This window comes from Microtus oregoni, unplaced genomic scaffold, assembly GCF_018167655.1.
Source record: "Microtus oregoni isolate MIOR12 unplaced genomic scaffold, Mior012 000067F_ref0000223, whole genome shotgun sequence".
In the NCBI taxonomy this organism is placed as follows: Eukaryota; Metazoa; Chordata; class Mammalia; order Rodentia; family Cricetidae; genus Microtus; species Microtus oregoni.
The window spans coordinates 364,692-377,426 of NW_024543974.1; the positions used below are offsets into that span (position 1 = coordinate 364,692).

Sequence of the window (12,735 nt, forward strand, 5' to 3'; positions counted from 1 at the left end):
GAGGTCAAAAAATGTACATCAAGAGTTAGAAACAAATGGAGTATGGTGAAAAAAGTATGGTAAATTCTCTACATTAATATATTAGTCCATATAATGTGATTTACAATATGTATGTATAACTAAATTAATAAATTAAATATTATGCTATTTGATCTATTTACAATCCCTAAAATTTTATAAATTCAAGTAGGCCAATACCTCGGGGCAATTTTCCTTTCAAGAAAGGTGCATCATCATTCTGACGCCATTGAATTTCCCTCAGGGGTAGAGCTTCGCAAGGACCCCCCAGCTCCCTACTTAGACCCCCATATGCAGATTTTTTCTTCTCGTTCTGGATATGAGGATTAAAATACCTTGATGGTATTTTCTGCAAGGAAAAGTAGGCAAGCTATGTTAAAATGGTAAAAGTCACTTTCAATAGGTCTACTGGGAAACATGAACATTTATAAATTGCTGGTGGCAGTACAAATCATTTCAACCTCTCACACAACAAAATAGATAGAAGAAGCGCTACAAAACTGTTCATCTCCTTTGACTGGGCTATGGCCTCTGTGGACCCCTGCTACAGGTCCTAGGGCAGTGTCTACTGGTGATGGGAGGGCTGGTGCTTCTGCAGTGCTGAGTGCCTCTTGAACACACGACCACACTCACTGCACTCACAGTGCCTGGCCGCACTGTGGATCCGCCTGTGGCGGCTCAGGCCTGAGCTCCTCCGGAATGCCTTGCCACACTTGTCGCACTCATAGGGTTTCAGTCCGCTGTGGATGCGCCGGTGCTTGATGAGGTCAGAAGGCCCCCTGAATGCCTTGCCGCACTCGCCACAGGCATAAGGCCGCTCATCGCTGTGGATGCGAGTGTGCTCCAGCAGGCTGGAGCTCTGGCGGAAGGCCTTGCCACACTGGGTGCACTCATAGGGCTTCTCACCCCTGTGGATCCTCCGGTGCTTGGTGAGCTCTGAGCTCCTCCGGAACAGCTTGCCGCAGTGAGGACAGCCGTAGGGTTTGGCGCCGCTGTGGATGCGCTGGTGCTCTGCCAGGCCGTTGACACCACGGAAGGACTTGCCGCAGTCGTCGCAGTCGAAGGGCAGGTGGCCCGTGTGCATCCTCTGGTGCTTGGGTAGTTCCTGGCGGTCCAGGAAATCCCTGCTGCACGCCTTGCACGCAAAGGGCTTTTCCGAACTGTGGAGCTTCTGATGTCGAAAGAGGTTGGTGTTGGCTTTGAAGGACTGCCCACACTCCTCACAATCAAAGGGCTTCTCTCTGCTGTGCACCCTCAGGTGCTGACTAAGGCCTGCGTTCTTCTTAAACCTTTTCCCGCACTCCTCACACTCAAAGGGCTTTGCCTCCCTCTCCATTTGCTCCCTTTTTTGCAAGGCATCTTCCAGAGCCCCACTGGGGCCAGGCTGGGGCTGAGTGGCCACAGCTGCGTGGCTCTTCCTGTGCTCATTAAATTCTGACACCCCCCTGAAGACCTTCCCGCAATCGCCACACTCCCAGCCCTTCTCCTCACTGTGAACCCTCTGGTGCTGAACAAGGAGCACTTTAAGGCGGAAGGTGTCCCCACACTCTTTACATGCAAAATGGTGTTCTATGGGCAGACTTTGTGGGCTCCCTCCCCTTCCCCCAGAGTCCCCATTCTGTTTGACCTCAGCGCTGGGGTCATTGGCCCTCGGGGAGCTCCTGGACGCCATCTCTTGCAGCTGGGCTTCTTCAGCCATCTTCTGGTGGGAGGTCACGGAGGAGCTTTCTACAATGATAAATGACACACAACAGTTTATAGAGGGCCCAGGAAAAAGGTTACTTTCCTTTGTTGATAAACCCCTCTCCTGCAACTGCTGAGAACCAGCAAGGGAGGGCCTGTAAGCTAGCAGAAGCAAGCGCCAAAGGGAAATGTGGGGGAGTCCTGATTGTGGCCATTGCTTATCAAAGGAGCTTTGAGCAAGGGTACAGTCACAACTCATTACCAGAGCTTCAGGGGACCTCTTGACACTAACTGTAGACTCCCCAATCTTAGCTGGTCTTCCTGAGTTGGAAACATCAACCCTAAGAGCTCAGCAGCCCCACACAACCCAAATCTGTACCCCTCTCCCAAATTTCCTCATGCTTCTTCATGTTCCCTTTATGCTCACCAGGGTGCTTAGTGTGATCTGTGTTGAGGGATGGATCTGATACCAACAGAATTTGTCCTTGTGACAGGTGAGATACCAAAGCAGGACTCACAACAGGAACTCCTGTTAACGGAAGAAGACGGCTGGTGATATCAGCATGAAGGAACAGGAGAAGAGCTGTCAAAGGAGATCCCCTCCAAATCTCCTGGGCTGTCTATGACTTTCTTATGTAAGTCACACATGCAGTTCAAATGCATTTCCCAAGTACCAGCTCCTTCTGGGGGACTCTAAGGAGGCAGGCTCTGGGCCCTCAGCAGAGGCCCCAGAAAAACAGTAGCTAGCATCTTGGCCACATGAACTTAGCTCCTTGTTCACTGAGTCACCCCAGTACCCCACTGCTGAATGTCATGCTCTTCCCAGACCTCTACAACACTTAAACCAAACTCTTAACTGTTCCTTCTTCAAAAAATCCCCCACCCCATGCAAATACCTAATGGATAAACAAGAGCTCTCAACAATGACCTTCAATCAACTGGCCATATGATTGGTATAATTTATGTGTGTGTGTATGTGTATGTACAATATACCATAGTATATATAGTACATATATACTATATATATTGCATTTATTTGTATATATTGGTATAATTTATCATCTCAGCCTTATGATTAAGATATAGCATTGTTCTGATCAATTTAATGTTTGATATGTTTTTTATTTGAAGACAATGTACTGCATTTTAAAAATACTCTAAATTATGACAGGTTTGCTCTAATTTTAATTTTTGCATTTATTTCTTTAGTGTGTGTGTGACTATGTGTGGATGTTCATACCATGGTGTGCTTGTGGAAGTCAGAGGACAACTTGCACAAATTGATTGTCTCCTCCTACTTCTGGGGATTGAACTGAGGTCAGCAGGCTTCTGTGGCAAGAACTTTTACCTGCTCAGCCATTTCACTGACTACTGTTCTAATGTCCTTCAAGTGAAAGATGGGAATGAAGAGATTTTTCCATGCCATGAGGAGTTGGGGGAGCTGTTGTTGAGTGAAATGGTGTGTGGGTGGCCATGTATCCTCAGCTCCACTTTCAGTAGATGGTGAGTCTGAAAAGCTCTGGGAACATCCTTACCAATGGAGGTCACAGTCCTGGAATATGCCACTGCCTGCTGCTCCAGGTTCAGACTCAGATTCAGCCAGTTCTGTTCTGTGAGGTACCACGGTACAACATCAAATGACACCAAGTCCTGAAATAAATCCATTGATAGTCAGTCTTTTAACCTAATCTGTAATAAGGAAGGGTGGCACCAGTGATGTCGGGGGCAAGAAGGATAGGGCCTGAAATATTCACATCGGTGTATGTTACTAATGTGGAGCTCCAACCACAATCCCAAGGAGTCCTAGAAAGAAAACATGATCAAGCACAATGAGACCTGGGCTGTCTAGCATGGGACTCCCATTGTCTTCCCAAAGAACACAGACTTAGCTTTCTCACATATACAATGGGCATCATAAGCACACTGGACATCCATTCCTTGGCAGCCTATGGGAGAGAAGCAGAGGACAGGAAAAAGGGCAGTAGCCAGGGCTCACACTCTGCTGCAAGTCATGCTGGGCAAGAAGCAAAGGCTGAGGCCAAAATCAGGGAGCAGTGACAAGAATCTCAAGCAAGGCAAGAGGGAAGCACAGCTCACCTGGGCCTCCGGCATCTCAAGAGGGACTGCCAGGACCTGGTTTCCTGGGGCTCCGTCTTGGGGAGCAGGTAGAGCTAAGGAAAGTGAAAAAAGCTGTGAGTAATGACAGCCCTGTTTCTGGGTCCCCTGGGATGGCATTAGTGACTTCTTATTTTGTAGTTTTAAATCTTACAGAGTCTTCTCTCTCAGGCGGGGCAGAATGACAAGGCAGAGCATGTGTGTGCCTGAGAAAACATATATGAAACAGCAGGAAAGTAGGCTGGGAAAGAATTAATATAGGTAGGCCAGAGGAGGGCAAGATAAGACAAACAAATGCCAGTCTAGGCAGAGTCGGAGATAGCTACAGAGAGCTGCTGGTAGGAAGACTAGCTGCCAGAGACTGGCTGACTACAGAGTTTCCCTAAAGTAAGCCTGGGTGAGTTCAATACTCATACTATAAAGGGAAGAAGCACACTAAAGAGAGTACCAGAAGAACTAACTCAGAGATAAGGGGTCCTTTCATGGACACTTGAAACTGATGAGGCCACAGAAAGGAAGAGAGATGACAAAGAGCAAGAACCTGAACTTCTTTACTAGCAGTGGGGTCTTTAAAAGTACACCCTAGTATAATAAGTCATTGGGAGAAAACCATGAAGAACTCTCTTATGTTATTCAACAAAATGGGAAGTTGAAAAAATACCTGGAGAAAAGTACTTCTAAGAAAAGTTATTCAAACACTACATTGATAAAGAAAACATTACATGTGTATGTGGGTGACCTTTTCCTCCACATTCTGATGTCAACTCAATACAACTCAATATTAAGTGAAAAGGAAGCATTTTAGCGTTATCTGAAGGACAACAAAACCCCAGGTACTCAGAAAGACTTAACTATGGCATCTTTGAAAAGGTAAATGAAAATGTCCACATGTATGGCCATGGTAGAGTAACAAGTTACAAACATGTGTTCAACAACAGTTTTTAATACCAGGGTAGTAGGAAGCCCAGGATCAAGACTGCAAGAGAAACAAATAAGGCAAGTCTTGTCACCAGTTTAGTGCTCTGCTTGGTAGCAATGTCCAGAATGAGAGTGTAGGAGGGGTGAAAGCAAATGGACAGAGCTTAGCAACCTCAACAGAAGCTTCAGGGTGGCAGGGGAAGAGGGAAGTTGCAGAGCAGAGTTCAGAAAGCACTGTGCTAGGTAGGAAAAAGAAGTGAAAAGGCTTCCCTTGAATCTTTTCTGACTACAAGTACTGAATGAAACTCCCAAGGACTGTAAGGTGAACAGTTCCCAAGATCTTACCAACTCACATAGAGTTTTTATGATTCCCAGGGACATTCAGAGGCCAATACAGAGGGACCATGACGTAACGGTAAGATCTGTCTATCCTTAAAGTCCAAACTACAAAAGATCTGCCTTATAAAAACTTAGTACCGGCCCCAATGACATCAAAGTGACCTACAAATAACTACTTGTAACCCTCAAAGTCTAGACACTCAACAAACTAATCATTATAACATGTAATTCCCAGTAAAAATTGAACTGCCAAGAAACACAAAATATGCCACCAACAGTTAAGATAACAGTCAAAGAAGCATCCAAAAATGGATAGAACTAATAGATAAAGAAAAATGATAATTTAATTATGCCCCAGCACTGAAAGAAAAACAAGGACATGGGGAGATACAGAAGATATAAAATAAAAAGAACCAAATGAAATTTTTGCAGATAAATGTATATAAAATTAAAAATTTCACTGGGTGTCATTAGTAGATTTGATACTATGAGAAACAGTGGAAAACATGAAGACATGGCAACAACTGTTACCTAAATGAAGCCAGAGAGAGAGCTACCATCAAAATTCAATTTCTAAAAATGGTAAGAGAAAACTCTTAAAAGTACCTGGAGGAAAGAAATGATGCAAAAGAAAGAAAGCAATTAAGTCTTATAAAATTTTATAGTCAGAAAAAATATTAATCAAAAATGAAGAATAAATATTTTATACAAAAGCCAACGTTTAGACAATTTGTCATTAGCAGCTCTGTACCATAGAATATACTAAAAGAGTCGGGTGGTGGTGGCGCACGCCTTTAATCCCAGCACTCAGGAGGCAGAGGCAGGCGGATCTCTGTGAGTTCGAGGCCAGCCTGGTCTACAAGAACTAGTGCCAGGACAGGCTCCAAAAAGCTACAGAGAAACCCTGTCTCGAAAAACTTTAAAAAAAAACGAATATACTAAAAGAAAACATTCAGGTGGAAGAAAATGGAATCAGATTTAGAAATACACGAAGAGTGTAAAGCCATAGGGAAACATAAGACTTTCACCTTCTGCATTTCAAAATCTTTGAAATTTAACTGATCATTTCAAGAAAATGCAGTTGCTAAACATATAAGAAAAGTAAAGGGAAGAGAAGAGATGGGGCAAATGGAAATAAATAGCAGGACAGCAAACTTAAACACAGATCATTACGCTAAATGATGGGTTACACACTTCAATTAGAAGGACAGATTGTTAGAATGTATTAAAAAAGAAGAGTGCATACTGTCTAAAAAGGTGTAAAGGACACAGACATGTTAAAAGAAAAAGCACAGAAAACAGTATTCTGTAACCAATAGGAAAAGTCTAATCTCAATACACAAAAAAAGTATGTGGGGAGAAGGTGAATGACCAGGCTGGCTCAGAGTTCTGAAAATTCTACTGAAAGGTCCTAGAACTCAGAGCAAGAAGAAAACTTGAAAGGTTTCATATAAAAATCAACAGGTAGCCAGACTAGAATAACATGCAGCAGATTACAAAAATGTGAAGATACAGGTAGGGATAACATTTGCCTGAAAACCCAAAGAGGAGAAAGAAAGCAGAGAAAACACATTTTCATAGAAAAAAGGAAAACACTGAGTCTGACCTGGAGCTAGAATAAGCACATTGATTCAATGTTTGTGTAGCTACAAAGGAAGAGAGATAAGGTCGGGAAAGACACATTTTCAGTTTCTTTAATGTGTGGCTTTTTAGACATCAAGCTGAATTTTATTGATATCAGAAAAGACCAATTTTAGATAGCGTTTGGCAGGTAAATGTGGGATAAGACAGACGGTCAGCATGCCAGAGAACAGGGCTGAGACCAAGGAGATGGCAGGAGAATGGCCCTTGAGGGCATATAAAAAGATCAGCATTTCTTAGGATACCCATATGCAGTGAAACAAAGAGGACTAGTGGAAACCTGTCAGCAGCCTGTGAAGGGGGAGTGACCAGGAAGTCTAGGCACAGCCTTCTTGGAACCATCTCCTTAAGCTATCAGCTTTATAGAAAGATATGAGCAGAAGAAGGTCTAATGTCACCCAAAAGTCCTTGCAAGCCCTCCTACGCATTTTTAGCTGTTTAGCAAAAGTGTTTATCCAAATGTGTGAGTTCATGAAGAGATATTCAGTGGACAAACCCTCTCTTTGTCCCAGTGCCACCAAAGCGGTGATCCTCTGTCTTAATAAAATTCTTCTGATTTGGGCTTCTTAAACAAACACAATGAACTGATCATAAATTTATAAACGATTTTGTTTTTAAAACAACTCACTTCAAGTGAAATGGGACATCACATCATGTATGTACTTCAGGGAAAAGATGGTCTACTATAAACCTTTTCTTGCCTTCAAGCCAGTAATAAGCTTTGGTCTAGAGCACAAATGCATATCCTGCCCCCCTTCAAAATCAACCAATTCAGACACACTGACTTTCACGCAGATATACAGATGCCAAGGTTGTGGCCCTCAAAGCCTGTGAACCTGCCAAGAATACCATCTCTTATCGTAGGAGGTTTCATCTAATAATTCAGACCTTAATGCAAATGTCACTTCCTTAAAACCTCTTTATTCTCCAGCCCTGGCAGTTTCCTCCAAACATTTTCACTAATGAAAAATTCTCCTTTGAAGTTGCTTGTTTTTCTCATAAAAAGAAAATCTGATCTAACAGGACAGTACCTTTTCTCCATTGGCTACCCCTAAATTCCCAGTGTCTGTAGCAGCTCCTGGCAACATGTAGGACATGGCATGATGTAGGCCTATGTTTCACAGCTACCTTTAAACCATACTATCATTATGCCATTGCAGAGCCTCGCTGCATAAATACATTATACTTTTCCTATCTCTCTCGCTCTCTCTCTCTCTCTCTCTCTCTCTCTCACACACACACACACACACACACACACACACACCTTTAATGGAACTAATCCCACTGAAGTGTTTTTTCTTAAGTGGCATGATAAACTGTTAAAGCCGTGGAGCTACAACTCTAAAAGAACTGTTAATTATTCTTCCTATATAGCAATAGAAGCAGCCCTTCCTGTACTAGTTCACCCTAGGGATTTGGCTTGAGAGCACGTTAGCTCCTGGTGGCTATGTGACTGCCACCCACAATAACAGAGCCCCTGACCACACAGAGATAATTTAAAAGGTACTCATGAAAACAAGAGGGAAAAGGTGGGCCCTGCTTTCACAAAAGTAACTAAATCTCTATGCAATTAGCTAAGTGTAGCAGGAAAAAGGCTTATCCTAGGTATAGGAAAATCACTTAAAAATGATAATAGACATGAATCCACCGATCCTGAAGACAACTGGGTCACTTAGTGTCTGTGTTGTTCAACTATTCCACTTTAAAATGATGGAATATAATCTAGAAAAGAAGCTGGATGCTGTGACAACAGTGACAAGCACAGGTGACCATTGCCTTCTGAAATGGATCTTTGGCGATCAAGGTCCAATCAATTCCATATAGAATATGAAAGTAATTGGAGTGCACCCAGTGGACGTGGAGGGCAACGCTAACCTTGAACATAAGACACTTTTATTCAGGATAGAAAAGCATACCCTGAATCCTTGGCCTAGGCCTGAAAAAGCATGGGATAAATCCGGACTAGCTGAACATAGCGGACAATGAGGAATACTGAGAACTCAAGAACAATTGCAGTGGGTTTTGATCCTACTGCACGTACTGGATTTGTGGGAGCCTAGGCAGTTTGAATGCTCACCTTACGAGACCTGGATAGAGGTGGGCAGTCCTTGGGCTTCCCACAGGTCAGGGAACCCTGATTGCTCTTCGAGCAGATGAGGGAGGGGGACTTGATCGGGGGAGGGGGAGGGAAATGGGAAGCGGTTGTGGGGACGAGGCAGAAATCCTTAATAAATAAATAAATTTAAAAAATAAAAAAAAGAATTTTCTATGGCATACTAGTAAGTGGGAAAGGAAGCTGGGGGAATCCCCGCAGGAAAACAAACTTTCAAGGCAAATAAGACTGTCTTTCTTTCCATGGGACACAAAGGCTTTGTCAAGGTCAACTGCAAACTTCATGTTGGGTCTAGCCAAGTCCATGGCTGCTGCAGCTGTTTAATAACCATCTGCTGCGAGAAACCATGCACGCCAACCGTGTAAGTGTTCATTGCGGGGCTGGCCAACTGTGAGTTCTAGAACAGCAGACCTCACCTGCCGAGCAAATCCTGCTTCAGAACAATATGTACATTTTTAAAAAAATGTGTTAATGTATAGTCATTGATACTTCCACATATGTGTTTACTGCAGTATTATTCATAGAATTTGCCTGAGTATCCAACAGCAGATAAATAGAATACGGTATAAGACACAATAAAGTGTTATTCAGCCATAAAGTAAGTTTTACCTAAGCAAATTATTTGAATTTATTGCATGGAATTACAAATGTTAAGGGACCCAAAATAATCACTGTATTTTTACCTGAAAGAACAGAAATTGGGAGTTGAATTCAACATGGAGCTAAAACAACGTATATCATAAAAACTGGTGAATAATTTGGTGTCTTTTATACTTCCCTGGACAGGCATTATCTTTCTGTGGCAGCAAAGTCACTCAACTAAGACCCATCAATCAAAATGTAGTGTGGCCATGTTTAAGAGAGATTTTCTTGGTTGATAGTTGATGTTGGAGGGGCCCGTCCTTAGGCAGCAGAGCCCGAGCTGTATAAAAAGCCTAGCTAAGTAGTGAACCAGGAGCAGGTCAGTAGCGCTCCACCATGCTTTCTGTCCTGGCTTCTCTCAAGCCCAATAAACCCTTTCCTCTCTTAGTTGCTTTTGATCAGGTGTTTTTTCACACCACCAGAAAACCAAGCTAGAAGAGAGCATATAATTTAACTGTTCAGTTCCCTTTAGGGCCAGGGCAAATATGTTTCAAGGTTGTGAACACTCGAAAGAGATCTGGTTCTAATGGGTGCTTTCAGCTCCCTCTCCCACACTGTGATTCCCTGGTCTCCCCATTTTCCTTGCCCGGCAACCTCTTTGCCTGGCACTGTGTCTAAGATTGCCAGAATTGTTTCTGGCTAAGTAGTTCATCAAGATTAGCATATATGAGCTTCCGGAACCCAAACACGTCTTCACTGTCTTGTGCTGCTACCCATGGGCCTTGCTGCAGCACAGCAGACACATTCTGCAAACACCTAGACTTACCCAAAAGAGACACACAGGGATGACTCATCTTGTTTTAGACCAGTTCCAAGAGATTAGTCCAGCAGGGACGGTCTCACCTGTTGGATTGAAAGAACTCAGGTGAACAGAAGCAGGCTCATGTGTGCATCTTCCAGGAACCTGTCCGTTGGTAACGAGCGCTCAAGGGCAGGACAAGCTGTGTAACTGAACCGGCACTGCCAAGGTCTGGGTGTGCCTAGGTGAGTCCAGGGTGCAAGGCCTACTGAGTGGGCCCCGGGGCTACAGGTGCGCCTGACATGTATGTTCCCAAATGAACCTGGCAGGCCAGGAGGTGGGCAAGAAGCTCATAGGTCCATCTTGTACTGTGAAAGTTGGCTGCTACTCAAAAAGCAGAGACTCCTAAAAGGCCAAAAGTGATGGCTGTCTTACCAGGAAAGTCTGTTTCTCTTGGGCTATTTGTGCCTGTGTTATCTTTTGTCTGTATGTGTTTTCTCTCTCACATTGCCTGGGCACCTGTCTTTCTGTTTAGGTTTTCCTCTTTATTCCATTCTATTAAAAGCCAGAAGGTAGACCATAAGGAGATTTTGTAGTGTTTGTTGTGTTTAATTGAGGAAAGATTTATGTTTCCATTTCTCCAAGAATATGCACTGATATCTTTCTAAAATTCAAAATAAATTGTAAGTATAGAATCACTGACGTTACACTGTGCAAATATAAAAGATTCCAAACTGGGGATATGGTGAATGGTTATACAGCTGCCCCAGGTCACCCAAAGAACCCAAACAGTTTTGGAAGGGCTGGATCATTGTGTTAGAAGCTAGGCTTATGAAAAATCTAGTGGCAGAACAGCAGGTCTGGGTGGGTGTCATGGAATTGGCATATTTCAACATGTAGACATTGGGGCTGTCTAGATTTGGAGGTTCCCTCATGTCTCATCAGACCGTTTTCCCATCCAGGAGCTTCCTTCTGAAGCTGTGCTGGTGATCAGACCTCAGGCAAGAGAACTCACTTTTTAGCTGACTTTCTAAAGGGTCTATCACTGACAAAAGGCTAGAAATCACTGTGCCATGGAATTCTAAATCTAGGTCCAGGACCACTTTGGGGCAATGGACCAGACGATGTCAGACACTGTGAATGTTGTTTCTATAACAAGGCCCAATGGGAGAAGGGAGAAGGCAAGTGGTCCTACCTAGGAGAGGTGCTATTCAACTAGTCCTATACGAAATTGTCTCCTAAAGGAAAACGTAAAGGCTGAGGATTAGAAGGAAATGTTCTACTGACCAAGGACACCGGAGGGGGCTGCCTGCCTCTGAGTCCAGGCTGGCTAGAGAGTCAGCTGGTACAGGGTGAGCCCTCTGGGAAGAGGGCCAGGAATGGGGGGGGGGACGCTGAAAAGGACTATCGGCTTTGGGCAGCAGGCAAGTAGGAGTACTCGTGTGTGTAAAATGACATGTAATTAATCACCAAATACAGACTGCAGGAACCAGCAAAGGAGTTTAGGAGAAGGGGGCAATGGAGTGGCGCCAGAAAATGTGACTCCCAGGAAGGCCACAGTAGAAGCTCTCTTCATCCAGCAAGCAGTCCCTTCTGCACCCTCAGCTCTCTGCAGCAGGCAACAGGCCTGCTCCCATTATTCTCACACAACCCCAACTCAAATGAAAAGGTAGGTATCCCCAAGCCAGAACCTTCTTCTGGGCCCCAGAGGTGCAACCCCCTCCCCCATTCTGGGAAAAAGTCTCTTCAGCCATTCCCCCACCGCGCCAATCCCTGTGGCCTCCACGTCGATGGTGGCTGTGGGGAGCGTCCACCACCAGCTCCTGACCGGTTCCCAATTCTTAGCATCCTTCAAAGAGCAGCACAGACCTCAGCACATTCGCAATTCTCGCCTTTGACCGCTGCCCCCAACCCTGCACGAGAAGGCCTCAGGGCCTTTCCATGCTCACGCACCACCAGAGACCTGTCCCCTTCGGCCCTTGGCTTGCCCCAAGGCGGAGCAGCTCTCCTCTTTGGGAGACGCCCTCTCCTCCGCATATTCTCCCGTGGTCCACGCACTCACTCAGGCCCCCAAGCACATCCTCCCGCCGCCCCGCATGCTCTTTTGGGCCGCACATCCTTGATCGCACACATCTCTCATGATCACTCGAGTTGCACGTCCCTCTCGGGGTCTGCACGCTCACCCGGCCCGCAGCACCTGACTCTGGGCCCTCGCAGAAGCGGAGCTGGCGCTGTGCAAGCAGGCCCGGCGTGGCAGGAAGCGCCAAGGAGCCGCCAGCGCCTGCCTGGCGGAGCCCTGCAGCTCGGTGGCGCGTTTCCGGAGCCGGGGTGTTGGGGGTGGAGGGTGGGGGGCCGCCTGGGGTACTGAGAGTGAAGCCCCGCCCCGGCCTCGGTCCCGCCCGGCCTGTAGGCTACCTTTGGCATGAAATGGGGTGGGAAGGATGGGGGCGTGTCTGGGGCGGGGTGAGGAAAGGAGGTGGGGTAGGTGAGAATGGAAGAGCAAAATACATGGATCCTGGGTGATGAG

The 12,735-nt window shown here is 45.2% G+C and overlaps 1 protein-coding gene across 2 annotated transcripts; it reads right to left on the bottom strand.

Annotated features, from left to right (window-relative positions):
• Positions 1–583: 583 nt before the first annotated feature.
• On the bottom strand, positions 584–12,520 carry LOC121440477 (zinc finger protein 275-like). Of its 2 annotated transcripts, XM_041641241.1 has the most exons (6): positions 12,392–12,520; positions 10,236–10,312; positions 3,799–3,872; positions 3,237–3,351; positions 2,129–2,230; positions 584–1,746 (listed from the first exon to the last, which is right to left on the bottom strand). In XM_041641241.1, exons 2-6 carry the CDS (start codon positions 10,261–10,263, stop codon positions 584–586), a joined length of 1,482 nt encoding a protein of 493 aa, XP_041497175.1. In that variant the 5' UTR covers positions 10,264–10,312; positions 12,392–12,520. The 2 variants fall into 2 exon arrangements, with proteins under 2 accessions (XP_041497175.1, XP_041497176.1); XM_041641242.1 differs by lacking the exons at positions 3,799–3,872; positions 12,392–12,520 and having other exon boundaries at positions 10,236–10,246.
• Positions 12,521–12,735: the final 215 nt, after the last annotated feature.

What these genes read in the sequence shown, in the direction of transcription:
- LOC121440477 (XM_041641241.1), bottom strand. Translation starts at nt 10,263, where the DNA reads ATGAGTCATCCCTGTGTGTCTCTTTTGG. An exon ending in TTGAGATGCCGGAGGCCCAG is followed by an intron (nt 3,352 to 3,798) that starts GTGAGCTGTGCT and finishes GATTTATTTCAG; the next exon opens with GACTTGGTGTCATTTGATGT. An exon ending in CAGGACTGTGACCTCCATTG is followed by an intron (nt 2,231 to 3,236) that starts GTAAGGATGTTC and finishes TTCCGTTAACAG; the next exon opens with GAGTTCCTGTTGTGAGTCCT.